General features: G+C 45.9%; 1 protein-coding gene across 1 annotated transcript in view; it reads right to left on the minus strand.

Moving 5' to 3' along the window:
- Nucleotides 1-27795, minus strand: part of LOC138487921 (zinc finger protein 528-like) — a 154621-nt gene that overhangs the window by 61103 nt on the left and 65723 nt on the right. The window contains exon 3 of the mRNA XM_069614547.1: nt 23414-23524. Coding sequence (XP_069470648.1) covers nt 23414-23524 — 111 coding nt within the window. The remainder of the gene's footprint in view (nt 1-23413; nt 23525-27795) is intronic.

The raw sequence follows: 27795 nt of genomic DNA on the forward strand, positions 1-27795 counted from the left end.
CCACCAGCAACTTGCCTCTCTTCCTCAGCAACTTCAGCTATTGTATCCAACCTACCTTGACGCTCTTTCTCTTTCTCTATATACACCTGCAGCCCCTTGACTGGCTACAGGTGTGAACACCCAATTGGCCCTGCCAGGCAATAATTAGTGGGACCTGCCTGACCCTTACAGTTCCCTACATGCATCTTCTTCGTCCCAGTACCAAAGTGGTGAAATGGCTGCATAGTGCTCACTACTCGTCCTTGTCTCAGTACTATCAAATGTTACATATGGGAGAATGAAGGGAGTGGTTTCACAGTAGTCTAAAGAGATTGTGGGAGGGGTATGGGTAGATTGGTCATCAGAAGGAAAAAGGGGATACAGTGTCTCACCCGTGGGTACCCCACTCCCAATTCCTGAGGACCCTCCACACAGGTGATCCTCCCTCGCTTGTGCACCCCCAGAGTCTGGCTCCAATAGTGATGGTCATCCTCTTGCCACCGAAGACGAGGATCCATGGGAGTAGGAGTCAGAATAACCCAGGTTTCTCACATAGGGCATAGGTGGGTGGGAGTTCTGGGTGTTCTGGCGGTGTCCCCTGGAGAAGAAAAGGTACTTGTGGGTGTGCAGATGAGAGACGGGGTGTGGGTGGAAACAGGTGATAAAGCATCAATTCTTCGGTCTCCGCACAGTGGGAGTTCCCAAAAAGAAAAGAAAAATGAATTTTGCACGGATTATTTAAGATCCTTTGAAAATATGTCTGTTCTCATGTGGCATTATGTTACAAGCCTTTTATACTACGCTCCATCACCTCAGTAGAGGCCACAGAATGTCTAGGTGTGTCCCTTTTGTGGAGTATCCGGACCTTAGTCTGCAGAGTAAAAAGAGTATGAAGAAGATAAGGGGATGCAAATATCATAGACATAAGGAAGGAATGATGTAAAAGGGGAAGGAAGGTTTTTCAGTAGCTTGGGTTAATCCATAACCCTTACAGTGGACTATAGATCAGGTCTGTAGAAGGGAAGCTACAGTCTAGCATATCTGGATTCAAACGGACTGTCTCTGTGAGGCAATTTCAGACAATAGGTGGTTAATAACAGATAGTGTTTGACTTTGCGCTGGGCTTGATATGAGTTTCAGCAAACCAGTTATCATGGTGGTCTTTGACCCGGTATTACCTCTACATTTCTCAAATGTGGCAAACTTCCAAAATAGTAATTCAGAGACTGCCAAACCTAGAGGACAAGTGTACCTCAGTCAAAAATAGACCAGCCCAACAAATAAGGGGGGCGGGGGGTGTATCACCCACTTTTACTCCCTACAAATAGGCAAATACTCCCAAAAAAAAGAAAAACAGGGAGTAAAAATACTCCCAACAAACACGAAAAGATACATAGGAGCATGTACCCTGCTTTTATCCACACATCTCCATGAAAATGTTTGGAGCAGTGAAAACATAGTGCCACAGGAAGAAACTCTTCTATTATAACTGCCTGATCTGAAGAGGTAAAACTGTATCTTTTTAATGTCCATGAATACCTCAGTGGAAAGAAATATTATAACAAAACATTTCTATTTTACAGTTAAAACCTATCTTACTCACTTATAAAACACTCCCATTGGGAATGAGGATTACTTTTTTACTAAAAAATCATTTCATTTCCAACTTTAAAAAATAGGGAGTAAAATACTCAAAATCTTATCTGGAGCACTGAAAGAGACGGAGTGAAAATTGGACGCTATTCGGAAACAGTATGGCTGGGTATGTCCCTTAACGCAGGAACCCATTTAATATTACAAGGACTTTAACACATCAGGTAAGACTTCTGACAAGTTCTGTAGCACATAAATGATTTCGGTTACCAGCATATGCAGTGCAGTAAGCGCATGTTAATTACTGTTTCTAGATCATGTGAAAGACACGTTTTCTTCAACAATTTCTTGCATTTCAAGTTTGGACAAACATTACGAGTTAAGCTTTTGTCTGTATGGCCTGATGACTAATCATTGGCACCATATTTTGGCACTAAAATACATTTATCTTTTACAGTGATATACAACACTTTGAAAATATAATCTTCATCTAGCCAGCAATGGTCTGGTGACAGCTATGCTTATGTGAGCGCTACAATTTGATTCAACATGTGCACATCAGGTCGAGAAACTTACTGTGGCATTTGAGAGACTCACAGAATTTTGGATTAAGTTCTCTGTTTCTTTGATGGGTAGGATGGCCCTGGTGAAAATTATTATGTTGCCTACATAATTATATGTGATCCAGGTTATGCCAATGTTGCTTAAGGCTGTATGCTTCCGGACCCTATGTAGGACCTTATCTAGGCTGCTATGGAAGCGGGAGGCGCCAGAGATTGCTTTGAGCACCTTACAGCTCCCAGCGGGTAAATGGGGGAAATCAGAGCACCTGACTTCAGAGGATGTTATAGGGCACCCACTCTACAGCACAGGGTGGATTGGTTTGCTCAACCTCACGAGGATCGTATTACGACTTGGATCCGAAAACCTATCGAGCTCTAGAAATGCACTAGGAAACCATTATTCGAGTTTGGTGGAAAAGCCACTGGACAGGTGGGACCGAAATTTCCCTTTTTACCGGTCATGCCTCTGGGCAGCAGCGGTTTGATGAGAGAAAAACAGGAATACAGGGGGAGGCGATTGAACGGCTTGGACAAGGTGGGGTCACAGATGATTTGTATGTTGGGGACTGAGCTATTACATACTCAGAATTTAAGACGGATCATCCGTCAATTTGCTTTAACTTTTTGGAGTTCGCCATGTTGATGGCAGGGGTGAGGGACGCCTGGGGTCGTTTCCCCAACAAACCACGGGTCGATACCATGAATGTAACTCTGTTGCAGTTATTGGAAGTTGGGAAATGGGAGTCTGAATTGTATGCAACAAATAGGAATGAACATGCTGACACAGTACAGGGGCTTAGACTTCAATTGATATCAGTGAACAACTGACGGGTGGTGAGTGGTCTAGGGTACTTGAACCCGTGAAGCAGGTCTCAAGAAATGTTACATTCCACTTGATATAATATAAGGTGGCGGGTGTATATCACTCCGATGAGGGTGGGCTAAAATGTCAGTTGTAGTGGATTCTGCGTGTTGGAGGTGTAGGAGGGAGACTGGGATGTTTATACACATGTGGTGGGGATGTGACTGGGTGGCGGGCTTCTTGGAGGCTGTCAGCCTAGAACTGTCGGAATTGCTCACGACAAGGGTTCATCTCACGATCCTTCAATGCCTGTTAAGACTTCTACCCCGCGGGAATTGCAGGCAAGGGAAGGATGTGGTCAGAGACCTAGCGTTGGGTTTACTGTTAGCGAAAAAGGGTGATTGCTATGGCCTGGAAGGCACAGGGGGGACCCAAGATGGGGGACTGGCGTATGGCAAATGGGTGAGGGTGAGGGCTGAAAAGGACATGGTTGCCCCAACGTGGTCAAGGGAAGGAGATGAGATGCTATATTCAATATGGCATTAGCTTTGGGACAAACTGGAGATGAATCCGGATTTCCGACCACCATGAGGTGGCAAGGGAATGGGAACAAAGTATGGTAATGAAGGGGGGAGTGGAATTAAGGGGTTGATTGCGTAATGGGGAGGGGAATGTTGACGGGCTTGTGTTATTGGTGACATTCCTGGTACTGATGTTCACAGTCATGGGTCTTTACCTGTTGTGTACCTGTATCCAAAAGAAAACTGTAAGACAAGTGTTTGTAAAGAAAAATTTAATAAAATATTAAAAAAAGAAAAAAGTGCATATCAGCTCTATTTATATTAGGTTTGGTGATGAGGCTTTTCCATCATCTATATACAATGGTAGTATGCCTGATATCTCACAGTGCGTGACACCTTATATTGATGTAACACATTACAAATTGGCAATTGCAAGCACTACTGCATGAACAATGATTACACTGTTCAAGGATTTTGGGTGGATAATGGTTGAGGTGAGCAGTTACATGCTTGACATAAGAGGTCTATACTTGTAAATAAGCTTATAACTCAGAATGGCATACGGTGCATGATTTTCAACACTCTACGGGAAATAAACCAGACAGGCAATATCAATACTTTGGCACATTAGGTGTTGAGAGATTTATAACTCACAAGGTATTATTGTTATTATTATTTTCTGGGATGTAGTCATATTGTAAAGACTGGAAGGGGGCATCTGTACTTCTGCCCTCTTTTAAATGTTCTTAGGAAATGCAGAGCTTTTATGCTCTGGGCGTCAGGCAGCACAGCATCAGGGTGTCCCCGCTTCTGGGCAACACGATTCGACTTAGCTTCCAGCGGTCACGGAAATCTTCCGAACCCCGGTCGATGTCAATGGACTTCGACGACCCTCGATGTCCAGACGCTCTCTTCAGGATTCTCGGCAGACCCCTTCTCCGGATGTCACACTCACAGAACTGGCTTCCAGGGTGCTTTGATGAAGAGCAGCAGTTTTGCACGATGGTCCCTCGTAACTCGGCGATAGGTCTCGTAGCCAGGTGCTCTCTTGGATCAGTGCTCAACAGACTCGACAGCTCTTAGATTACTTCGAAGGAAATGCAGCAGCAATCTTCTCCTCTAGCTGGGCGTCGAAAAGCAGTTTCAACTTCAGCTTCTGAACGAATTGGTCAGTGAGAGGTCCCCAGATATACACATCTGTCCCTCATTCACTCTGGCTCAGCCAGGCTCAGTCAGCCAATCACACAGAAGGGCATTGAAGCAGGCAGGCAGCCAATCAGGCTCACAAGCATTCAGGCCATTCACTTACACCCAAACACCCATAACAAGGAATGTGGATTGGGGCAAGCACCCAGCCTTTCAGCACACTACACTGCATTCATGTCAGTTTCAGACAGGGCTGTCTCATTCACTGCATCACACACACCCAAAACTAGACACCCATAACATGGAATGCATATTGGTCACACACTCCATTCACTCAGGTCCCACCCCAAGGGTGTACCCACAACATACAGTCATTGGGAAGGCTCCAGCCAGTCTGGCCTGGACTTCCCCACAATACCATATATGGTTCTTCCACCAAACAGCCAGTCAGGGGAAGGGACAGAGTCAGGGCTTCCCATGACTTTGGGAAAACAAGGTAACAAGCAATAGAAAACAAGAGGCCACAGGGGCCATCTTGCCTTCTATCAGGAATCCACTGATTCCTATGGCAGGGCCTGGGTATCCCAAAATGGGGGATACTCAGAGCACCTGCAACATCAACATGAAGCTGCCACCAGCCCATACCCTGCTCTATGGGCAACACACAGGTGCCCAAAAACATACACTAGGAGTACAGGGTTGTACCCCCACCCATGGGTGCCATTAGGGTACCCCAAAGGTCTCAGTTCACCAAAAACAAAAAGAGGAAGAGCTGCTCTGCCAGGGGTCACAACTGGACTCCCGTGCAGAAAGTAACACAGAACAGTGATGTTAAGGGGGTAGAGGATAAGGACAGGAAGGCCCTGTTCCTCCAATGCATTTCTAGCATCACACATATGATTGTTTATCTCTCTTCCCAATCCCTGCTGTCACACCATTGTGTAAACTGATGCAATATGACCTTGTTTTGCTTTTGGCACCTATCTATATGATATTATTGTTTTGTTAGTCGACATTAGTTTATGAAAACATTAATCGCTGCCACATTAGCTTTGAAAAGGACCGGTAAAAGGTTGAAACACGTGTTAACACATCAGATTGTGTGAAAGAGACACTTTTTCTAGAACAATTTCTCGCATTTTAAGTTTGGACAAATGTATTTATGAGTAATCTTCATCTAACCAGCAATATTCTGATGGACGCTATGCTTGGTGGACATCAGTTTATGAAAACATTTATCATTTCCACATTAGCCTTGAAAAGGACAAGTAAAAGGTGAAACATGGGTTGGCTTAAGGGCAATGTGAACATTTCTAATTGGTTTACAACCTATTGTATTTGTCATTAAAATGACATTTTATTGTGCAGATCATCGTTGTACGTTGCTTCAAGTGAGAGCCATTCTTAATCTGCTCATCAATATTGCTAATGTTCAGAACACTAGAGGAAACTTCTGTATTCATTTTACATATGCGCATAGACTGTGGTGTATAAATGTTCATTTTTTTACTTACTATAGGCTTTGGGCTAATCCTATATACACCTGTCCAAGCAGCAGTTTTTTTTACAGTATTTTCTTTTTCCATGCACGGTTGAACCAAGTTTGGCCCCATCACTATTATGTTTTATTTAAAGCTTGCCCTTTTATAAATAAAATGAATTGGTTTTCTTGTTACAAAAAGAAAATGTGAAAGACTAATTGGTTCCATGGAGAGTGGGCATTTATTAAGAAGTACTGAGTAAGGCACAGTCACACAATGTGATTGAACCATTTTGCTTGAACATAGGCCACATGATGTCCAAAGAAATCTGGGATGGGTATGTGCTAGCTGTGAGTTGTCAAATGTTTGGGAAGATATATATATATTTTTTTTTCATAAGGCACAGTTTTGCTTATGAGATACCGCAAAGCTCACAGTCATAAAACAGGCATGGAACGCAAAGAGGGTAGATGGTGGGAGGTATGTTGTACAGTCAATGTGCAAGGGATACAGTTAAGACAGATCTTTCAGCAGGTAGCAAGTGGGCATTATAGAAAGGGGCTGTGCAATATACAATCATGATACAGAGAGAGTACATTGCTGGTATATGGTGCAATATAAGTAGTAAGAAGAACAAAGAGGAAATAAACAGCTAGGTGGTAAGCATCTAAGTCAAAGGCAGGTTCCAATGACTTCCATAGGTAGACCACAGATTTAGGTCCACGGCTAAGCCTCTGCCTGCACTGCTAGTCTTCTTCTGCACCATTCGACCAATGAAGCAAGTGTCAGTTGCTGCTTTTGCCACCAGTTTCATTCTCCCTTCCACTCCTGCCATGGACTCCCACACCGACTCTGCCCTTACTAATCTTCACCTCTCTATCAACAACACCCTGGAAGCGTGTGTCAGTTGAGGCACTGCTACCTTCTCTCCCCCCTCTCCTCCTCTTGCTGACATGTAGAATCTGATAAAATGGGGAGGCCTGGTTTGTTATCAGTACAGAATCATTATTCTTTGTTACACACCATTACCCATCATTACTCTTGGTTACCGAACCAGTATTTAGTATTACCTTTTAGGAATTATTGCATCATGTTTAGTTATCCATCATATATTCTGTTTTGTTCTGATTAGCACTGATTACTAACAACCATGCATTTGAAGAGAGAAATAGGCCCTGTTATATGAAGGGTTTGCTTAGTTATGTTATTGCCATATATGTTGAAAGAGATGCTTTTAGAATGATGTATTATGCATTAGAATGTAGCGCTTATGTTGAGAGAGAAATGTGCTAGGCACTATAGAGAATGAATGAGGCCTGAAATGCCATGCAAAGACATGTAGAGCCATTTAGAATGACACATTGATATGTTTCGTAGTTACATATACACATGTATGCATTGTAGAGATACCATGCATTGAGTGTGCACTTAGAATTTGCATTATGCTTTGATTATAGTGCTTGGTATTGTTTGAATGTGTTAGGCCATACATTCGAGAATAGAGAAAGCATGAAGCCATTCCACTGAATGAGACAGAGGAGCACCACAGTGTGCGAAGATTGTTTTGAATTACACTGAGTACAAGCATTCGTAAACATTTGCTTGGCAGAGACAGAGCTAACACAACCCTTGTCCGAGTGGGAGAGCGAAGGAAGCCTAATCAGCATGGGGTTGTGTGCTTCGCAGAGACAGAAAAGGTTGGAGGCAGCGCCACATGGAGAATGGGAGAGTGCTTTTGCGAGGAGAGATGGCCTGTTCTCTGGAGGTGAGAGGATTTTGTGAAGCCAACAGTGGAGTGAATGGGTATGAATGGATATATAGAGGAATATGGTGTTTTGCAGGCACGCATTAGAAGGCCATGACAGAGATATGATGTCCAATGTCACATTGACACAGAACACGACAAGAACACGAAGTGAAAGTACATTGCAAACACAGACTTTCAGGCACGTTCATATTTAGAAAACCCTGACAGAGAAAGAGACATTCTTAGTAGAGAATGAAAGTAACCATAGGGATTTGAGTGTGTCATGGAATAGTATAACCAGAGGTGAAGAGAAGGGAGTTTTAGTTGCTGTTGGAGATGGTGCTAGATTTTGATGCGAGTTCGATGAGGGAGAGGTGTTTTGGTGCAGCAGAATCTGATGAGGCCTTGATGAGATCGATCTGGCAGAGAGAGAGCGAGGCCTGGCTCTGAATGACTGGCTAGCTGGTTGCAGAGTAGCAGGAGAGGAGAGACTTGGAGAGACTTGACAAAGACAGAGCTGGAGAGGGGAGAGAGGCACATGCAAATGGGAAGTTTGTTTATGGCCTGAACTGATTGATTAGAACAGACACTCACACAAAGAGCTTTGGGTTTGTTAGAAAGGGAAATCAGACGGGGATTGTCTTAGAGAGTGAGTGTGAAGTATGATGTGGACTGGAGAGGAATGCTGATGCTTGCATTAGACTGCATTAGAATCACAGGCTTGCATTAGAAACCTGTAAGGCTTATAGTTATTCCATGGTAGATTTGCACCAGAAGCATAAAAGGTGAAAAGTTGAGATTTGCATAGTTTTGGTAATGCTTGCATCATGCCTTGTTATACATAAATAAATGTATTATATTGTTATAATTGAATCGATTCATGTGTTTTCTTTGCGTCTTATGTTATTGTGTCCATAGGAATATGATAGGAGTATGTTGTTAGAAGTAATCTAGGATTAACACAGCGCACATAGGCCCTGAGATACGAAAGCAGGAGGGGTATAGTGATCCACACCCCCCTGAGGAGATTGTCTAGGGTTGGCTAGATTTGTCCAAGACCGGTGCATGGTTGCCCAAGGGGGGCAAGAACGTGATAGGGAATTGTTTACGTTCTCACAGACACACACCCAGACACAACCCTGTCCCTTCTCTACTCTTCCATTTCTGATACCCTTGATGCTCTTGCCCCTGTGATGCGCTTGAAGTCCAAAGCCAAGTGTAATTACTGGTATGACGCCGACCTAGCTACACTTAAACGGAAGTGTAGGGCGGCTAAGAGGAAATGGAGGGCTTCTTGTTCATCCTCTGACAAACAAGCCTGTCGCCTGCTCCAAAGGCAATACCGACTGTCTGTCCGCACCAAGAAGAGAGTCAACATTCAAGCCTGTGTCTCTGCGGCATCTAACAACTCGGATGAACTCTTCAAAATCTGCAAGGAGCGTGCCAACCCTGCTGCAGTCTCTACCCCTCCTCTTACCTCCGAAGCTCTCTGCAATGACCTTGCCTCTCACTTTATCTCAAAAACCCAGGACATCTTGTCCACCCGCTCCTCCCCTCCCCCTCCTATTCCCCCTCAGTCTGTGCTTGCTAACCCCTCTTTAACCTCTATCCCTTCCTCCTTCTCTTTCTTTCCTCTCTTCACCCCTGATGAGGTCGCTAGACAAGTCCGATATATGAAAGCCTTGTCAAAACAGGTTCATCCCTGTTCCTCTAAAACTATCAAGGACCACATTGACACCCTCGTTCTGGCCCTTTTCCGATTTTTGCAACCATTCCTTTGCTTCAGGATCCTTCCCCTCCCCTCTGAAACACTCCCTTGTGCATCCTCTTCTCAAGAAACCCACAGCTGATCCTTCCTGTCCAGCTAACTATCGCCCGATCTCCATAACTCCCTTTCTGGGCAAACTCCTGGAAAAGCTGGCCATCTCTCATCTTAACCTTCATTCTGATTCTGTTGGCTGTCTCCATGACCACCAATCTGGTTTCAGAGCAGCCAGAAGCACGGAAACTGCTCTCCTGATCATCCGTGAAGATCTGCTCTCCAACCTTGACTCTAACATTCCCTCTGTCCTCATCCTACTCGATCTCTCTTCTGCCTTCGACACAGTCATCCATACCATCCTGCTTAACCGTCTCTGTGAGAACCGGGGTGTCACTTATCTGGCCTGGCCTGGCCGACCTCTTTCCTCTCTGATCATCCTCTATACTTGTGGTGTTCTCCAGGGGTCTAACCTCTCACCCTGGCTTTACAACCAATACCTGGCAACTCTGGCCCACTGCATTGCCACTCTATGCTCAAATTTCCAGTGCTACGCTGACGACACTCAACTCATTTTCAGGCTATCCTCGGCCACCTCCTCTCCCTCCCTCATTGCCGATTGCCTAACTGCCATTCAAGGTTGGTGTGCCGCCAATGATCTTTGTCTGAATGCCAGCAAGACAGAGATCCTCCTCATCGGCAACCCTTCTTCATCCTTTCCCCTCTCTCTCTCTGGCCGGCCTTGCTTGGCCTTCCTCCTATCCCCACCTGTGAGGCTAAGAACCTCAAGGTCATCTTTGATTCCACACTTTCCTTCTCCGACGACATCTCTGAGGTCTCTAAAAAGTCAAACTTCCTATTGCACCTCCTCAGAGGCACACTTTCTTTCCTCTCCTTTCCTCAGAAGCTCACTGTCTCCCAAGCTCTGGTTCTCTCTAGGTTGGACTGTTGTAACAGCCTCTTTCTAAATCTACTTGCCTCTACTCTTCGCCCTCTGAAACTAATCCAGAACAGGACTGCGAGACTTGTCCTTGGCCTCAAGCCCAGGGATTGTCTCTCTCCAGCTCTCAAATCTCTCCATTGGCTCCCAGTGGATGCAAGGATTACATTTAAAACCCTCTGCATTGTCCACAAGGCTTTCTGGGGCCTGGGTCCAAAATACCTTCAGATATCCCTCTGCAAATACCTCTCCTCTCCTCTCGAGCTCTTCACTCCTCTAACTCCCTCAGGGTCAGTTGTTTCTCAAACAAACGAGCCGGGGGTAGATCTCTGTCTTCGGCCGGGTCCTCCCTCTGGAACAGCCTCCCTGCCACTCTAAAACTTGAGGAGAACCATCTCCGGTTGCGGAAGCACCTCAAGACCTTCCTCTTTGCATCTGCCTTTGCTCCCCCTCTCCCTTGCTGATCTGCTCGCTCTTGGCACTGTGCATCTGGCCACCCTCCGTCCCCTTGGCCCGGTTACCTGCTCACTGTGCCACCATTCCGCACTGCCTCCCAGCCACCCCTTGCACTGGGGACTGTATCTGTACCCATACAGTCCCCCATACGCCCCATTTTAATCTTTTATGCACTTATTAGACTTACCCAGTTCTGCTGCCGTAAACACAGCACTTGCCACTTGCTGGCTGCACTACCCATTTATTGCTCCATTATATATTTTATTTGTATTTATTATTATTTATCTGTTTATCCTCTGCTCCGCACTTTCCACTTTCACCTTTCCATGCACTTTTCCCCTTTCCCTTTCCCATGCAATTGCACGATCTCAATATCACTGGGCCTAGTAAGACCTTGTTGTTTTGTTCTCCCCTGTTCCCCTCCCTTGCCTTGTCGCGCTCTGAAACACTTGTGTACGAGCGCGATACAAATAAAATATCATATCATATCATATCATCCTTGGCCCTGTCATGAGGATCTACATGAAGCCTGACTCAAAGCGCAACACTTGGTATGACTCTGACCTAGCCTCTCTGAAACGCAAGTGCAGAGTTGCTGAGCCAAAGTGGCAGGCATCAGGCACATCCTCTGACAGACTGGCACGACGCCTGCTACAAATGCAATACAGACTGTCCATCCACTCAAAGAAGAAGGCCCATACTCAAGCCTGCATCTCGGGGGCCATTAACAACACTGGCAAACTTTAAAATCTGCAAGGAACTTGCCAATCCTACTGCAGTCTCCACTACTCCCCTGCCATTCCTGACACTCTACTTTACTGGCCTCCCACTTCTGAATCAAAACTCAGGACATCCTGTCCTCACTCTCCTCTACTTCCCCTCCATCCTCCCTCCCCAGCTCCCAGGCCGCCCTTGCCCCCCTGCCCTTCCCTCCTACTCTCTTCTTTCTCACCCATAGCACCGGATGAGGTCTCTAGACAAGTCTTCTCTATGAAAGTCACCTCCAAACAGGTGCTCCCCTGCTCCTCCAGAACTAGCAAGGACAACATTGTCCTCCGTTGCGCCAGCCTTGGGCGATTTCTGTAATCACTGCTTTGCCACTGGCTCATTGCCGCTACCCCTCAAGCACTTCCTTGTGCATCCCCTCCTCAAAAAAGCCCTCTGCCGACCCCTCCTACCGGTTTACTACCGCCCTAACTCCATTACCCCTTCCAGGGCAAACTCCTGGAGAAGCTGGTCATCTCCCAACTGATCCATCACACTGAATATGTTGGTTGTCTCCACGACCAACAGTCTGGCTTCAGAGCAGCCAGAGGCACAGAAACTGCTCTACTGAACATCCATGAAAACTTGCTCTCAAATCTCGATTCCAACTCTCCATCCGTTCTTATCCTTCTGGATCTTTCTTCTGCATTCGACACGGTCAACCATGCCAGCCTGACAAATCAGCTCTGTGACACCCTTGGCATCACGGGCCTGGCACTGGACTGGTTGACCTCATTCTTCTCTGAGGGACGTTCCCAGGTTCAACTGGGCCCTTTTTTCTCCCCTATCACACTCTCCACCTCCGGCGTCCCTCAAGGCTCTATCCTCTCGCTGTGGCTCTTCACTATCTACCTTGCCCCTCCGGCCCACCTGATCTCCTCCGTCTCTCCTGTTATGCAGCCGACACGCAGCTATACTTCAAGCTTCCCTCCACTGGTTCCTCTTCCTCCTCTCTCATCCCTCATCCCCGACTGTCTGATTGCTTTACTTTACTTTTATTGCTTTATATCAACAAAATAGTCATAAAAGCAGTTCACAGAAAAGTTAAAAAACACATTAGTTACATCGTCACAATCGCTTAGCTCATAATTACTCCACTAAAATTACGCAATCAGTGCTTTACCTTAAAACCAAATAAAAACAGAACATTATACAGACAATAGCAGCTTTTACAGAAAGATGTCTTTACCCCATAGCACTGTTCAGCAACTTATCCTTCCTCATATCCATTTTTCTTGCCCAGCTCAGATAACTTGTAGTGGCAAGCACAGCCTCATTATCCGCGACATCCAGGCAAATTACCATAGCACCAGCTAGGGACCTACATCCACGGCTTAAGACCATTGGCTTCAGGGAGCGCTTCCTTATAGGCTTGGTGGCCGAACAGAGTAACAAATGGCATTGTACCGTCTCTTCAGACTCACCACAAAGGACACATGACGCGGTAACAGCAATATTCCATCTATGCCAAAATAAAGAAGTCGGCAAGATTCCAATATGAAACTTTAAATATATTGCTCTTGCCCACCTGGGTGAGACATAGTCCCGGTATTCTTCACAGCCCGCCCACGTCTTTATTGAAAGATATCTGGCCAACTGCTCAGAAGCCCTGGATCTTCCCCGGATGTCCTCCCGCGCCTTTGCCCCTGCTGTGCTCTCGATTGCTTCCTTTGCAACCGGTGTGATGATTGAGGAATTTTACCAGTAATCCTCCAAACCCAGCAAATCCAGATATCTTTTCACATGGGCAGCCCATTTTAAGGAGCTGCCCCCCTTCTGGGACAAAACATCTGTAACCGCCTCTTTGTATTTACTAAGCTGAGGATTAGACCAGAGGCGAGCCCAGTAAAGGACCGGGCGTAACTTACAGATCATCTCAAACCCATCCAATCCAGTTTACAAAAGCACTGGGATGTTTGGGGCAGCAGAGGGCAACCCAAGGATATTCTTCAGAAATGTTGTCTCAGTCACTGCAAGGCACTTGGTCTCCACGTGCCCCCAGAGTTCCGCCCCAAACAATGCTGCCTGACGTGCTTGTGCTCTGTAGGCCTCCAGCGAGACCCGCACTGCCCCATTCTCATGTTCGTTGGTGAATCTAGTGAGGGCCCGCTATATCTAGCCAAGGTGAGGTTGTCCTTCTTAAGCTGCATTTTCCAAATGCATGATGCCATAACTCTCAGACCTAGATAATCAAAGGACTAAACCTGCTGAATTGCACCCCCCTTTACAAAGAGAGATAAGGGATTGGGCTTCTTCTTGGAATTGGCATTGAAGATCATAGCCTTGGTTTTTGTGACAGTCAAAACACACAAAAATCTCCAGTTGTTTGTTAACACCAGCTGGCGTGAGAGAGAGGAGCACAGCATCATCGGCAAACAACAATGCAGGAAACTTGTCGCCTGCTAGCAAAGGGGCATCAGTCTGGGCGGCCAACAACCTCTTCAAAACTTCATTAATGAAAATGCAGAACAGCCTTGGCACCAACACACATCCCTGGCGGACTCCCTTCTGAATAGCAATACTATGGGAAGTGCGTCTCTCTTGACTCCAGCGGACCACCGCCGAGTTCTCTGTATAAAGACTCTGAATTGCTGTAAGCAGAGGCACAGGGATCCCAAGCTCCTCCAGGACCTTCCACAAATGTGCCTGTGGGACCGTATCAAAAGCTGTGTGGAGGTCCACAAACACAGCATAGACGCTGACCTTTCTCAGAACAGAATACTTTTCACAGATCAAGCGCAGCCGAAGACTTTGGTCCATCGTGCACAGGCCCTCACAAAATCCCGCCTGACCATGATCAATTACACTGGAGCTCAATACCCACTCATGCAAGTGGAATAAAAGTGCACTGGCTAACATCTTCCCTCCAGCAAGGAAATCAGTCTAAAGTTGACCGGGTCATTGCGTGCACCCTTTTTATGTATTGAAACTACTTCAGCCCCAGACCAAGACCCCAGAACAATGGTGCTGACCAACACAGCGTTATATAACTTGGTCAAATAGGGCACCCATATTGAAGACTAATTCCTGAAAAAATCTATCGGGACTCTATATGGGCCTGTGGCCTTGCCCAGCTTCTGGCGTGCAAATGCACGCTCCACCTGGGCCTCAGTGAGCGTTATGGGAGATCGGGGTAGAGCCGGGGCCAGCGCAGGGCAATTGCCAGGAGTGCAGAACTCCATCGAAGTCCCGGGGTCCTCGCGGTAAAGGGTACCATAATGATCTGCCCATACTGATTCCAGAAATAAACCATACAGCTGGCTTTGGCTCCCCTGTGTACACCACCCCCCATCCTGGACCAAAATCCCCTAGAATCCCCACAGGTAGTTGCTTCCAGGAGATCCCCCCCATAGCTCCTCGTGCCAGCCCCTTTTCTTCTCGCTCAACAACGTGCGGTAAGCAAATCGTGCCTGTCTAACCACAATGCAACTCAGGGGCCCTTCACACTTAGAAGCAGCTATACGGCACCCCTTGGCTTCCCGACACTCCCTGTCATACCAGGGTGTTGCTTTCTCCATAGGTTTATATATGTTTGTCACAGGTTTAGAATAGGCTCCTACTGTCTCCATGTTTCCTCATGGAACTTAATCAAGGCTGCAGCATCTCTCGGGTCTGACCTTGCAAAGTCCTCAAGAACAGGGCAATTGCAGCATACACCTGCAGGAGAACCCCTTCCAGGTCCAAGCGATCCCACCTCACATTCTTCCTTGCCTTGTCCAATAAATCAGGGGCAAGTGTTATATCATCTTGGGTGCCCTTACTCCCTCCTAAATCCCCCCAGAAATCCTTGCTCACTGTCATACATAGGGGGTGGTGGTCGCTCTCCACCCTCCTGGTGATTTCAAATGCCTCAATAAATCTCCAGGCCTCCAGATTGACAAACATATAATCAATTCTGCTAGACGACCGACCATTGTCAAAAGTATGCGCTGCAGGGCGGTCCCCTGGAAAACGTCCATTACATGCCCTGAGATTAACCGAGGCTAACAGGATGACCATCTCATCCGCTGCCTCATACTGCCTCGTTGGGGGACTAGTAAGCGGGTGAATCACACCCCAGACATTATCCTCCTCTGTTGTGGCGTCAAACAAAGTGGCCACCTGCTCAATCTGGGCATTGAGATCCCCCATAATCAATATTTTTGGAAATCCAGGGTAATGCCCCCTCTATGCCATAACTTCCTTCGTAATCTTCTCTAGGAATGACACCCTCTTCCAGGCAAGTTGAGAGCCAATACATCGGGAGAATGCATATCCAGCAATGTGACAGCTTTGCAAAGGGAGTCCTTGACTCAGATCACCAGGCCCCCGAATGAGCGTCCCCTTGGTCCTTTGAGTGCAGGTACAACAAAATGTTGAATTCAGGGCTCAAGTTTCCTGCAGCGAAACCACCTCCAACCCCCTAATGACCAAACGCCAGTCCTCCTCAATAAGATGTTTGTTGACCCCAGCTATGTTCCAGGATAGGACCCGCACCCCGGGCAATGTGTCTGGTGGGAACTCTACCACAGCTTGGGTTGGATTCGCTCGCAGCACCCTGTCGTCCACTTCCCGGGTGAGAGCAGAAGAAATACAACCCCAACCTTGCTCGGGGTGCCCAACACTTCAAGTGCTATGACCCCACCCCTGGTTTACACTGAGGCAAACAAGACACTGCTGCATCTCCACGCTGTTCGGGCAGACTTCACTAGCTGGCCTTCTCCAGCTTTCCATTTCCCCTGGGCAACTCCCAATACATCACCCGGTGGTAAGCTTACGAGACTGGTGCTGAACTCCTGACATACCATGGGGTTCAAGCAGGCTCCTGGCATGAAGCTGGGTGGTGGGTGCCCGCCCAAGACGGGACTGTGGTATACGATAAGGTCCAATCTGGCCTCCAGGGACATGCCTCAACCCACCAAGCTGGGAACTCCATAACCATTCGGGGGGGCGACATTGTAATGTCTGATTGCAATTCGGGCATGGTGTGCTGCCATTGATCTCTGCCTTAATGCCAGTAAGACTGGGATCCTTATCATTGGGACCCAACTCCCTCCTCTGTACAACCCTCCAGCTGCCCAATATGGGTCACCTCCCCTCACCCACTTGTGAGGCAAAAACCTTGGTGTCATCTTTGACTCCTCTCTCTCCTATCCTCACATCACAGACCTTGGCAAGAAGGCCCACTATCAGCTGCACCTCCTCAGAGGCATTCTCCCTTTCCACACCTTCCCGCAGAAACTCAATGTCTCCAAAACTCTGGTCCTCTCTAGCCTGGACTGACTACTGCAACAGCCTCTTCCTCCATCCTCCTTTATCCTCCCTTCACCCCCTTCAACTAATCCAGAATAGTACTGCAAGACTTATCCTTGGCTTCAAGCCAAGGGACCACATCTCTCCAGCCCTAAAATCTCTCCACTGGCTCCCGGTTCCTGCTAGGATCAAGTTCAAGACCCTCTGCATCATCCACAAGACGTTCTGGGGCATGGGACTCACTACATCCAACTCTCTCTTCCTAAATACCTCCATGTTAAAGCCCTTCGATCTTCTATCTCCAACTCTCTGCAGATCAGAAGCTTCTCTAAGCAGAGAGTGGGGGCTAGATCTATATCCTCCGCAGGAGCCTCCCTCTGGAATGGTCTGCCTGCCCCTCTTAGGCTTGAGCCAGATCTGCTTAAGCTCCAAAAACTCCTCAAGACCCTCCTTTTCTCTTCTTCCTTCCCTCTCCCCCTCCCCTGCTAGCACCCCTGCCTGCCGCAGTGACTGGCTGCCTGGTTCCCTCTGAGTTCTACAGGGCACCAGGCCCCCGTCCAGTCTACCCCCCTCCTCGCACTTAGCATGTGGACCCTCACCCCCCATGCAATCCCTGACACTTGCCCTCTTGGCTTCCCCTTAGCACTCGCCTAGCCCCTGTGAACCTCTTCCACCTCTCTGCCACCCCTTGCTTTCACTTTCTCTCTCTCCTCTTTGCCTTGCACTTCCCTTCCCACCAAAGCACTTCGCCCTACCGGCACTCACACTTCTTGTTACTGCACTTGCAGGCTCCGAGTGTCACAAGGCCTAGTAGGACCGTTATTGTTATCTTTCTCCCTTGTACCCCCCCCGTTTTATCTTGTGGCATCTTGAAACACCATTTGTTTTATAGGCACCTTACAAATAACCAATAAATAAATAAATAAGGATATAGCAGAGTATGCCCAGAAAAAGTGCTTAATACCAGATATCAGTCTCTAAGCAAAGGACTGGATGGGATAATTCATATTTGGTGAGTAAAAAGTTGTGTACATGTGGAGAATTCAGTGACTTTTTATGCATGACTAGTGGCTTGCAGATTGACATTTTTACACATGACGACTACTGAAATACACATCAAACGACCTCCCCTCTATCAGGATGTTGCCTTAATTTAAGCCAAATATTTTGGAGTCTAATATGCGATAGTGAGATGCTCTATTCTTGCGAGTACACCACTAAATCGGGGGTAGTAACTTTCCATCCACCTGAAAGCATGAAGCATGCAGTACACACATATCCTCCACGAGTTTCAGTATATAGGAGGTAGGAATCAAAGTGAACATGTACCCAATTAAATATGCTAGCATTCCAAGTACTTGCTCCAAACTTGATTTCCATCCCTGCAATCATCCCAGACATTTAACTGCCCTTTCTGAAACCCATCCTTTATGCCTGGGTTGCTTGCAAACATATGCAATATCGACACCTACTAGGAGGCTCTTCAAGGTTACTTCCTGTAGCGGGCAGTAGCAGACACCTAAGATGTCCAGTAAAAGGTCATTTGCAATTATTTGTGATATTGAACCCCAGTTCAAGCATTATAAAGGTTTTCACTGGTTCTAGCAAGAAGGGAAAACGGGGTAGTCTGTAAGATTGTACTTTATAAGGTCACTTGCAACCTCTCGCTCTAATAAGTATCATCACTAATAAGTCGAAATAGGGGCTTCCCTCAGCTTACTTTGTTCACATCTTCTAGTGAGGCCAACCCAGAAGACCTGAGCTCTGCCGGAAGTGGTGATATGGCGTGAGATACAGTATACCAACATGCACTACAATGTCAAATCAATTATGAATGCCCTGCCAAAATTATGTTGTTAACAGGATATAACTTTTTTGGCTGCTTTTAACTACACAGAAAAAATAGTTATATGGTTGAAACCCAGGTTTAGATGGATATTACCGTATATAAAAGCTGACCCCAAATTCGGTCCATTTAAAATCACCTCAACCAAGTTAACTTATGCAGTTAGTTGGAACATCATTTAAAATGTAATTCTCTCATAGCCTAAATCTAAACCGAAATCAGTACTATTCAAAATGGAATGTTTCTTGAATTCCTGGTAGACGTGAACTCCAAGCGGGTGAAAGAACAAAAGTTGCCTTCGCACGTTGTTGCACCTTGCCACTTTCACTTGTGATGTAGGCGCTAGCATGCAACAGCAGCCAACATGTTGTGCTACAGGCTTTTCAGGGCCTTCCCAGAGGACCACTGTGGTGCTGGCTCCTACACATTGGCCTTGGTAAGAATGGATAGCACTTACAAACGTGGAATGGACCCGAGACGGTCCAGGGCTAAATACTCATCGCTATACAGCGGAGGCTGAAGTTCCTTAGGGCCCTAAAGGTGCTTCTTCTTCCAGCGAGGAGGACTTGTCTACAGCTCGCATCGGGTAGAGCTTCTCAGTATGAACAGTAGGCAGTTCCCCAGCAGGGCCAGACTGAAGATTAGCACGAGCAGCAAGACGCTGCTCTGGCAGGGTCCACACTCTATAAGATCCTTGCAAAAAAATCAAGGGCAAGAAGAAGTTTGCCTCATGGGCAATGATCTGGGTATCAAACATACTGATGCTTCTGCTCTGCTAGGGAGTTGGAACTTGCCTTGTGTTCCAACCCTGGAAACAGACCTACCTACTGTTGTGGGGCGTGATTTCGTGACTTCCCTTCCTTCCACCCTCCTTTCCCTCCCCTTCCTGCTCTTCCTTCTCCCCCGCGTTAACAGATCATGCATGATGAAATAGGACGACAGTGAGATCTTTGTTCCAATGTCATATAAGGAGTGCTTCTGGGAAGTTTACCGGATTGGGAGAGAAGCAATGTTGTTAGGGAGAATTCTATGTTAAGGTTAATTTCCCAAACCTAGTGAGTCCTCCAGCAGATTTGAGATATCCTTTGACTTTGTAATGTGTTTTATGGGCTATAGGGTCTTTTACTCCATAGGGTTTCATGTGGTTTTTGGTAAGTGTTACACAGCACCCTCAGTGTAGTAACACAGGGGTGTCATAGTGACCCCCAAACATAGACTCCATACCCTGGGACTGACTACGGTCTCCCAGGGCATGTAAAGTCACCATTGACTTTACTAGTCTTAAATTGGGAACAGAACCAGTACAAACCATCATACTGTGGAAGTACGGGTAGGGGTAATTAGATTGCCCCTGTGTCTGTTTTTCGAGGGGGCACTGTGCAGTCCCCCCTCGTCGAGTTTCTGGCTGGTGGCAGTGGTTACCACGTGAAATATTCCACCGGAATATTTTCTATGGGATTTTCCCATTCATTTTAAACGCACCACTTTTTTGGTGCAATGTTAAAGATACAGCTGAGTTATTTATTTAATATTTATTCCCCGGTTGGGTCTTTTTGCCAGAACTCGGTTTTAAAATGGCGTTTGTGTTCGCCTCTGAACTCCAACCCAAGTCAAGCCCTTTGTTCCACTTTTTGGCGGGCTTCTACACAGAAGCCTCCAAAGGTGGTGCCACTCTGTCTGGGTATACAGGATGTGTGGGAGGGGGGTTTAGGCACCCTGGACTGAGTTGCCTCGGCAACTCAAGTCGCACTCTTGTGTGATTGGCCCAGTGGTGAGCCGCCCGGCTCACCACTTAGCATGTTTGAGTGACAGCTAGGACTGATGAATGGGGGTTTTCTGCATAAAAGCAGGGCTTTGGGGACTGGGACTTCAGACGTCGCCACAGGACCAAAGAATCCGAAGAGGGAGAAGCTGAGCCGACCTGCAACGACGACACCACCGGTGGAGCCCTGCTGAACCGACTCACCACTTCTTCCAACGACAGAGGAGATCTTCATCCCGAAGAGTTTTCTTCCTTTGACTGGTGGGGATAACCAGTTTGCCTGCCTTTTCGCCTTCCCGGATCATCTCGTGGCCGCCTTGCCTGTGCCAAGCACTCCGGCAACCGGGATACCACGATTTACCACGACCGCGAATAAAAGGGTAGTACCTTTTAACCGGAGAACTCCGCGGCTGGTTTCTTCCCTGGCAGTGCAACGACCTTCAGCTTTCCTCCACGTTGAGATCTTCTCTTCCTCTGAACGATGCCGCGACTTGCACCCACTGCCAGGAACAACTGCCCCCGCTGGAGGATTCTCTCCACTTTCAAGGTACTGTGTCCGCCTGGCCTCCCTCGCAACGGTCTGTGTGGGGTGTCTCGTAAATCTTCAATTTACCACTTGGGTTGGCCCTAGGCTGGCTAACTGAACTTTTCGGAGCTGAACTAATTCCCTTTTAAACTCTCTGCAAGACTTTTCAAGCCTTTTAAACTGTGTGATCTTGGGCGCATTGGTGTTCTACTCTCTCTAAGAGGGAGCCGGGCCTCTGAATTTTTTGCTCACAAGTAGACTTTGACTTTCCTGCCTTGCTGAGTGCTTCTAAAGTATTGTGTTGTGTGCTTTTCTAATTTCTGCCTTTTCCCTCCCTTTTTTGATAACTTATTGGAGTGCCATCTTTAGTTAAGCGCTCACCTCTGTCTGAAAATAAGTGGTGTTAACTAAGACTTGTCTAATAAGGAATAAGGGATGTATACATATTAATAGTGACTGTGTTTTGAACTTGCTTACAATAACATTGCTGGAGTGTTTCTAAGTGTGTCTTTAAATAAATAATTATATACTTGATACCAAAGCTCTGGTCAGTGTTTGATTGTGCTACAGTATTTTGGTACCTATCTTGTATACTCTATATACTGTCTAACTCTTCTTGAGAGAAGTCTGGCTGCTCAGCCACAACTACCAGGTAAATCTGCGTGGTACAGACTGCTACCAATTGGGTTTACTGCCAACACCTGTAGTCTTAAGCCTTTTGCAGTGGTCCCTAAGGGAACTGCACAGGTCTCTGCCTAACAAATGCATTCTGCATAAATAAATTAGCAAGTAGTTGTGCAAGGAGACTTACAAGGTAAAGATGTATAGAAGGTCACAGTGCAGGGGGCGCGGGGGTCTTTCCCAAAATAGCCTTCACATCTAACTCACACGATTACTCAAAATTGCAGTCCTCTATTCACTCTACAGTTTTCCAGACATTCATTCTTTCAATCTCTTTGAGAGCAAGAAGGGAGCAGGTTTAAGACACATTATGCTTTTTATTGTGCCTCACAGTTATTTTATAGAGCCTGTATTTACAAGGGCATTAGGAAAAGGTACAAAGCATGGAAATGCCCAAAGCGAGCAGAGAGCAGAGAAATGTGTCATTCAGTTGCAGCATTTGCGCAAAAGGTGCAGTAGGTTTTGGGGTTAATACTGCAAGTAATGCTTGATTTCCTTTTCACTTCAAAACAATAGAAAATAATAAACATGCATGTAAAGCCTTCGTAATGCTTCTGACTGTTAGGGATTCACAAAGGACTCCCAAAAGGAGATCGAAGCTGAAATTGTGATTTTTCTTCTGAAGAGTTGTTTTATTTTTAAAAATAGTTTGTTAGGATTTAGTTTAATAATGTTTGATTGGGTTTTGCTAATTATTAAAACAGCCTAAGGCAGGGGCGTTGCTAGGGGGGGCTAAGGGGGCTATAGCCCCTGATCTTTTGGTTGTAGCCCCTGATAGAATCTCAGGAGCTACAGCCAAAAGACTAGCTAGCCCCCAGTCCCAACAGTTCCAACATCAGCTTAGCCCCGGGTCTTTTCCAGACCTAGCAACTCCCCTGGCCTAAGGTTGTATGTTTTACTTGGAAGGGCAAGCGAATAAGGTGGCTTGTGTGTGCGTAGGGAGGTATGTAGGTGTGGGGTGTGAGTGTGTGGTGGGCTGGGGAGAATGCGCATGTGGGGAGTGTGTTCATGCATAAGGGGTTTTCGGTCGATGCTGGGAGAGTGCACAGGGGGTCCCTGACTGGAGGGCACAGGTGGGGTGGGGTGGGGCCCTGAAGTGCTCACAGTGGGACGGACCACTGCGAAGAATGCTTGGGGCGGATCGCACACTCCTGCAAAGTGGGGGGGGCAGGAGGTTGTTCACATGCACAGAGGGGCCCCATGATGATCGCAGAGTGGAGTGCAGAGAGGGCCGCTTGGCAGTCACGCACACACCTGGGGTGGGAGGGGAGGGTGACATGCACTCAAGAAGGGAGCATACATGCATATAGGTTGTAATGAGCATGCACAGGTGTGTGGAGCGTGTGCTTTCATTGGGGGTGTGGTGGAGAGTGTGTATGTGGACGTGTAGAGACAGTGTACTCACATGGGTGGTGTAGTGTGTGTGTGTGTGTGTGTGTGTGTGTGTGTGTGTGTGTGTGCGTGCGTGCGTGCGTGCGTGCGTGCGTGCTTGCTGATCGTGCTGGGCAATAGATATGGCTTGCAAAGGATGGGGATGGCAACATCGTGTTCTGAGAGTTGAAGGAGAACACACACAAAGTACAGGCACATCTCTGCAATGAGCTGCTCACTCACGGGAAGAATGGGCCGTACTGTGATTCGTCTCGGAGTTCGGTGGGGAAATGCGATACAGATCCTCCTTTTCTTTTGCACGTAATGAAAAGACAGAGGCAGCAATGACCGGACCTGATGTTGAGAGTAAACAAAAAAATATACATGTTAACACATAACATCTTTACCATGGCAAAATGTGATATTTGTTTTGCAGAAAAACAGCATGTGAAGCAAACAACTCAAGAAGCAAGTAGACACACGAGTGTGCTGCCCATAGGCGCTTATGCACTCCGAAGATGTACCACTAACCACAGAGGTGTAGTTGGCTGAAGTGAATGCATGTGCGGGTGCTTGCGTGTACCCAGTAGCACCCGTATGGCAAAATCTAAATGATAAATAATGTGTCCCTCCTAAGTTGATGGGACTTGAAATCGCGAAAGGCTTTGGGAATGAACTAGTCTGTCAAGGAAAATTGCTGCCCTGTAGAATTGTGTAGACCAAAAGGAAATGACGGGCAGGTTTGGGGAAAAATATGTTTCAAGTCCATGTCTAGGTCCCTTTCACCTGGGATAGGGCACATGGAAGGTGTTGACATAATTTGCAAAGCGTCAGTTTCAGGAATGGGAAGCAGAGCTATTGGGAGGAGATGGCTGGAATGGCACAGGGACATTCTTCTGAGAACTGCTGATGGAGGCTGTTAAAAGGCTGTTGCTCCCACAGTCTGGAAAAACCTTCCTGCTAACACCAAGCTGCCCACCCACCCACCCACTCACACTAAGATCCAGGAAAGACCTAAAGATCCTCTTCTTCAAGGAACACTTCAAAGACCATCTCCAATATTCTGCTATCTTAATTGTTCAGGGCTCAGTTGCTTTCTGGCTAGCTTCACGCAGTAAAAATCACCTACGTGCAGCCCTACAGATAAGGGATGTATCGGCTACTTTTACTCCCTAAAAATAGGCAAATACTCTCAAAAAATGTAAAGAAACAAAAATACTCTCAACAAAGAAAATAGGATACAGACACATAGGACCTTGCGCCTCCGCTTTCACTCACACAGCTACATGGATATGTTTGGACCAATAGTGTACGTAAGAAAGAAAGTACTGTTATAGCAGCCTGATCAGAAGCAGTAAACATGTATATTTTAAGTGTATATAAACAACATTTGCATATTCCAGTTAAAAACATATTTTTATTCACTTAGAAAATACTCCCATTGGGAAAAGAATTTACATTTTTACTCCCTAAAAAATAATTTTACTCCCAACTTGAAAAATGAGGGAGTAAAATACTCCCACTTCTAAATCTTATCTGGAGCACTGCCCATGTGCATATGTGCTGTTCAGGCAAGCTAGATCTTTGCTTGGGAGAATGGTAAAAAGGTTTGTTTTCAATGGCTTCTTCAATGACAGGAGATTGGTTGTGGCCATGATGCAAGTAGGAAGTGAATTCCATAAGGATGGTCTAACGAATCGAAATAACCATTAGGGATTGGTTTGATGACAGCCTCATAGCAGTGTTAGGCTCGCTGGTTTGGTCTTTACAAAGTAATTGAATGCCTAGGGCTTTCTGGGTGATGAAATTACTTCAATGTTAACCTGCTGTCTCTGGGAAGGCCTAATTTTCGTTCAGAGGATTTCACGTAGGCTTAAGAACACAGACGTAGATTAGTTCAGATAAAAGGTTCCACTGGCCATTTTTAAATGTTCTGCAGTATAAAGTGCCTTTATTTCACTTTCACTTTGCAGTAGGAGGTGGTTTTTAATTTCTTGCTATGTGGCCAAAACGAGAGTCTGGTCATACATAGCCTTTCAAATCCTATCATAAGGATCTGTGGAATATATAAATTAGGGGCAAACGGAGGAAAAGTAGTTTTATTTCTAGGGTCGTTAAAAATGTATGTCAGTCAATGAGTTTGATTTAATATATTCCTATCTGGTGGTTGTGGTGCAGCGGTCTGTTACTTGCATGTTGTGGGATGGCATAATGGTGGGTTCTACACCTCCGCCCATAGGTGGCGAACACAATACCTGACTTATAGTCTATTCATCAATTAAAATCCTACTATTATTGGAAAGGACTCAAGACTTTACTCTAAACAACACGATCAGGATAGATAGCAATACATGGCATCTGATGGCAGGCTTACAGTCCAGTGTGTATGGCTATAAATGGATAAAGTAGCCCCTACTGTATGTTCTGAGGATTTTTCAAGTCACCAAGGACTTCTGTGACCAAACAGAGGAACAACGGCAAAGGCCATGCTCCTTCATAAGGTCATGTAACGCTGTGGTGACATTCAATATATCCATTAAGCCTAGCTCTAGCACAAGGCATATATATATATTCCTGCTATTTAGCCATATGCCCTGGTAATTTATTGGCATTGTAGCTACTGCATTCGCACCGGTCGATTAATTTATCGCACTTATCGATTTATTTATCCAGCTGCTGATATTTCCTGCCACTATGGATGCACTTTATGTACAGAGTTGCCACCGTGAATATTTGCACTTTGAGCTGCTGCTATTTTTGCTTGCACTTGCACTTTATTCCATCTATTGACTGTTTTAGAATTACATGCAGATGTGACGCATAGCCATTGCTTTTATGTATCAGCTGCCTCATCTCTTAATCCAATGTACCATTGCTTTTATCATCTACTGTGGGTTCATGCTTTTAATCTCTAGCCACGTATGCCAATATACAGGTATTTTTAGCCTGTTTTTCACTTTGTCTGTATTCTTTGTTATGCAGACTAATTAATTTCTTGTATAATCACTGAATAGTTTTATCCATGTATGTACTTGTCATTGCAACTTTATTATTTCATTGTGCATTTTGACAGTTGTTGGTATTCAACCTCACTACCAACTTTGCGGATTTCACTTTTCTATGGCTATACTCTCTAATTTCCATGTCAATTATTATTTATCATACTGTTTGTATATTTGGATTATGTTCTTAAATTTTGTAATTTCACTGGATTTTACAGTAGAACTATATGTGGTGCGCTTGTTATGTTTTCTGTGTTGCTGCCCAGATTTGTTTGTTCCCAATATGCTGATTTGTATTTTTTATTTACTGCGTGCACTATGCACGTCAAGTTTATGAGATATTCCCTCGGGACTTCTTTTCTCTGTTTTTGTTCTTGGCATCTACTGCCTTTCCATTCTAATATGGCTGCCACACATTTTGTATTCTTATACGTACCTTTCTAGCGCCACTGACACAGCAAATGGACTACATTTCTTTGTTTATACTGTGCTCCAGTCCTTTCTTCCTTTACATGACCAAGCGCCCAGTCGAGCGTGAAACGCGTTGTTTGCAGGCCGTGCCCACGGGTGTCCTGCCTCTGTTTTTGCTTTGCTGCCATTTTTGTACTTTTGTACTTTAATAAATGTAATAATTTTTTTTGTGAGTTTTGCTGATTATTTGGTTTTGGAGAATTAATTTGGCCCGCGGAGAGTGCGGTTCCTTTTTTCCTCTTCTCTTTCGATATATATATATATATATATATATATATAATAGGGTGGCTAGTTAAGGTGAGTCTGAGACACATAGGAGGCCCTCAAAATAACTTGATTCGAGTAACAGATTGGGCCGACAGTTCAAAAGTTATTCAAAGCCTGCGGGCCCCCCAGACTGCAAAGTTTCGTAAAGAATTGTAAAAAAATAAAAAAAAGTTATTGAGCGTCAAAAAATATTTTTTTTTCAAAAAGTGCGGCCTACTTCCCATTCATTTTCCCATAGATAAAAAGGTCAATGTTTGCCAAAGTGCACAGCCTAAAAAGCTGGACGGATTTGGACCAGGTCTGAAACAACTTAGGTTCGAAGCGTTGACTCGCGATCCATGCATGTTTTGTAGTTATTCCGTGCTGTAGTTATGTTAAAATTTGACAGAGAAGGGGGTGACCTCTTCCCCAAAAAGAATAGTTGTATCTCCCATGGTGCATTGCAGGATCATGGTTTACAGAAATTAAACAACCGCCATCTTGTTTTTCTCTCAATGCGAGAGATATTCAAGGCTATAGCTTAGGTTATGGGAAAATGAAACACAGTAAAAGCTATTTGCAGGTCAAAAAACATACAAATGCCATTAGGGTAGAGGTGGGGGAGATTTGGGAGTTGGAGGGTTTCCAGGGACCAAGTTTGCAACACAAAGCTTTCTGAATCCTCGGCTATAGCCGTGAATAGCCGACATTTGAAAGCAAACTGCATCGCAGAAGCAGTGTGTGCTCTGGGGTGAAAGGGAGAGGGCAGGGGAGGTGAGGAGGGTGTCTGGGGAGTTAGGGGAGCTGGCACAGATATGGGGGGCACTTGGTGATGGCCTGGTGGGCAGGGAAGCATTTTCTTTCTGGCTGTTTTTCCGACATTCACGGCTATATCCAAGGTTACAA

This window comes from Ambystoma mexicanum, chromosome 9 (genome assembly GCF_040938575.1).
Source record: "Ambystoma mexicanum isolate Mex_15411 chromosome 9, UKY_AmexF1_1, whole genome shotgun sequence".
Lineage (NCBI taxonomy): Eukaryota > Metazoa > Chordata > Amphibia > Caudata > Ambystomatidae > Ambystoma > Ambystoma mexicanum.